This window comes from Boleophthalmus pectinirostris, unplaced genomic scaffold (assembly GCF_026225935.1).
Source record: "Boleophthalmus pectinirostris isolate CB_2022bp ecotype Guang Dong unplaced genomic scaffold, ASM2622593v1 HiC_scaffold_12, whole genome shotgun sequence".
Classification (NCBI taxonomy): Eukaryota; Metazoa; Chordata; class Actinopteri; order Gobiiformes; family Gobiidae; genus Boleophthalmus; species Boleophthalmus pectinirostris.
The window spans coordinates 13,473,578-13,476,629 of record NW_026571018.1 but is presented as its reverse complement, the minus strand read 5'-3'; the positions used below and the strand labels follow the sequence as shown (position 1 = coordinate 13,476,629).

The window sequence follows — 3,052 nt, the reverse complement described above, 5'->3', positions numbered from 1 at the left end:
GAAAATAATAAAAAGTGTCAAAAAGTGACAGAGCTTATTTGCCATCTGTTGCTCTGGATTCTAAACAATCAAAAAGAAAACATTGAGAGTCATTTGAAATTGCTGATTTGCTTTTTTATTTACAGTTCAGGACCTGTGTGTCGTGCCTTAACAAGTCAAGTCATACACAGCCACAGGTTATGATGAGGGTGGGTGAGGGTGACTTACTGCCACCACTTAAACCACCTCCTCCTCTTCTTCTTTTTGTTTTTCTTGTCTGCTTCGGCTTGGAGTTCCTCCACTAGGACTGTGATCTGCTGCAGCCGATCATCTAACTTGTTCTGGGACAACTGCAGCTCTTCACATCTGACGAGGGCGGAGGTTTTCTCGTCCTCACTTTGTTTCAAAACTGTGGTCGGCTCCGTGATTGTTTTCTGGTGGAGTATGTTCTCCTCCACCGTGGCCTTGTGGACGGAGTGACATTTTTCTACCACAGCTTTAAAACTAATTTTCTGTGAGTCCAAGTCATTTAGTATTTTTTTAACTTTGTGGCGCTCAGTGTTGAGGCTCTCCTTCCGCACTTGTGCCTTGTTGAGGGCCTCTTCAGCTGCTCGCTCCTGCTCAGAGAGAGCAGACTCGAGGGCAGACTCCAAGGCAGTCACCTCCCTCTGCAGAGCCTGTTTCTCCTTGAGTTCCTTCTGGAGCTCCTGGTGGGTGCTGACCAGAAGCTTCTCTTTGGTCTCCTGCTTCTTAATGACCTCTTGCAGAGTGGTCTTCAGTGCCTTATTCTCTTGTGCACACTCTTCTAGTTTGTCTGTCATTGTTCCCTTTTCCTCTCTATCTTCACTTTGCTGTTTCTTGAGCTCCTCAAAATTCTCCTTCAGGGCTCCGTTCTGCTGGACCACCTGCTGGAATTGTTCTTGATGGGTTCTTTGGAGCTCCTCAAGAGTAGTCTTCAGCGCCCTGTTCTCTTCATGACACTGCTCAAGTTCCTGCATATTCTCCATATTTGCCACCTTCAAGTTCTCGATGGTGTTGCGGGCAGACTTTAGCTCCTCAAAGATATCGGAGCCGTAGTAGTGGTTGTTTGCCTTCTGCACTTTCATTTGTTCCTCGAGCTTGCTTCACCTTCTCATGGTTCCTGAGGGCCAGACTCTGCTGCTCTTGGGAGAAACTCTTAAGATTTTCATTGTCCTGGTAGAGGCACTCCACGTACTCATTCACCATCAGTCTACCCTGCTTTAACATTTGTTCTCTCTCTTTGTCTTTTTGTTTGAGGAGAGTTTTCCCAAGCTCAATCATTGTTTCTTTTTCCTCTGTAGCCTCGCTCAGCTGTTTCTGGAGCTCCTCACAATTCTTCTTGAGGGCTTGTTTCTGTTGGACCTCCTGTTCTAACTCCCTCAGTCTCCATGTCTGTTCGGTGATGATGTGGAGTTGGTCTTGGTGAGCTCTTTGGACCTCCTGAAGTTGCCGTCTCAGATCCTGCACAACTGGGCTCTCCTCGGGTAGAGGAGAGGCACCCCCGGCGGTTTCCTGAGCTGTAGCCCTCATGTTTCGATAGTTGTGTCTTCTGCCGTTTTGGTTCATGTCTCTCGCTGTGAGATTCGTACCGTAATGAAGTTTTTCAGTGCAAGACTTGGGCTTATATACTCTGCCGCCTTTATGACCTCACAGCCGTCGCCACGGTGATAGAACATGGAATATGGACGTGTTGGAATGTTGAGTTGTTACCATGGAGACAAAATGCAAATGTAAACAAACATTCTAATTATGCTTTTAGCTTAGACTACGATCACTCTACAGCCTGAAGTGACCCAAATCTGATTTTTTGGCCCCAATGTGACCTGTATCTGATCTTTTAATGACAGTCTGAACAACACAGATCAGATTTTTTCAAATGCGAGTCCTGTTTTAGTCCGTGTTCAGTCCTGGTTCTGTCCTGGTTCAGTCTTGGTTTAGTCCTGATTTAGTCCTTGCTATCTGCTGATGTTCAGGCGAGGTTAGTCCTGTTTCAGTCCTTTTTCAGTCCTGTTTCAGTCCTGTTTTAGTCCTGGTTCAGTCCTGGTTCTGTCCTGGCTCAGTCCTGGTTCTGTCCTGGTTCAGTCCTTTCTTTGTCCTGGTTATTCACTGTTGTTGTTTTTTCAAATGTGACCCAGGCCACTTGGATATGTGGTCCTGAAACCAATACATATCTGATCTTTTGACATGCGACTTCAGTCTGAACAGCCAAAGTGCATTCATCCACCTACACGTTATCAACAAGCCACAAATGTACACAAATGTTCTTCTTGTCATACAAAATTGTTAATGAACTCCGTGTCACTGAAGCGAAGCACGTCGCTATCCCACCACTCTTGGCTACGTCTACAAATCCACTAGGACTAGACCAGGACTGAACCAGGACTAAACCAGGACTGAAACAGGACTAAACCAGGACTGAAACAGGACTGAACCAGGACTAAAACAGGACTGAAACAGCACTGAACCAGGACTAAAACAGGACTGAAACAGCACTGAACCAGGACTAAAACAGGACTGAAACAGCACTGAACCAGGACTGAACCAGGACTGAACCAGGACTGAACCAGGACTGAACCAGGACTGAAACAGAACTGAACCAGGACTGAACCAGGACTGAACCAGGACTGAACCAGGACTGAACCAGGACTGAAACAGGACTGAAACAGCACTGAACCAGGACTAAAACAGGACTAAAACAGAACTGAACCAGGACTGAACCAGGACCAAACCAGGACTGAACCAGGACTGAAACAGAACTGAACTAAGACTAAAACTGGATAAATACAGGAGTAAACCAGAACTGAACTAGGACTGAACCAGGACTAAACCAGGACTAAATCAGGACTAAACCAGGACTAAACCAGGACTGAAACAGAACTGAACTAGGACTAAAACAGGACTGAACCAGGACTAAACCAGGACTGAACCAGGACTGAACCAGGACTGAACCAGGACTGAACCAGGACTCACTGTTGGGACGGGCTTGGAAGTGACTGCAGGATAAAGGACCGGCACAGAGCTCCGCACCTCACGGAGGTAACTGCGGCCTTCG

At 46.7% G+C, this 3,052-nt stretch overlaps 1 protein-coding gene across 1 annotated transcript; it reads right to left on the bottom strand.

Annotated features, from left to right (window-relative positions):
• Positions 1-203: 203 nt before the first annotated feature.
• LOC129407493 (filamin A-interacting protein 1-like) lies at positions 204-986 on the bottom strand. The gene has a single exon (XM_055148719.1). The coding sequence runs from the start codon at positions 984-986 to the stop codon at positions 204-206; it is 783 nt and encodes a 260-aa protein (XP_055004694.1).
• Between the last annotated feature and the right edge of the window lie 2,066 nt (positions 987-3,052).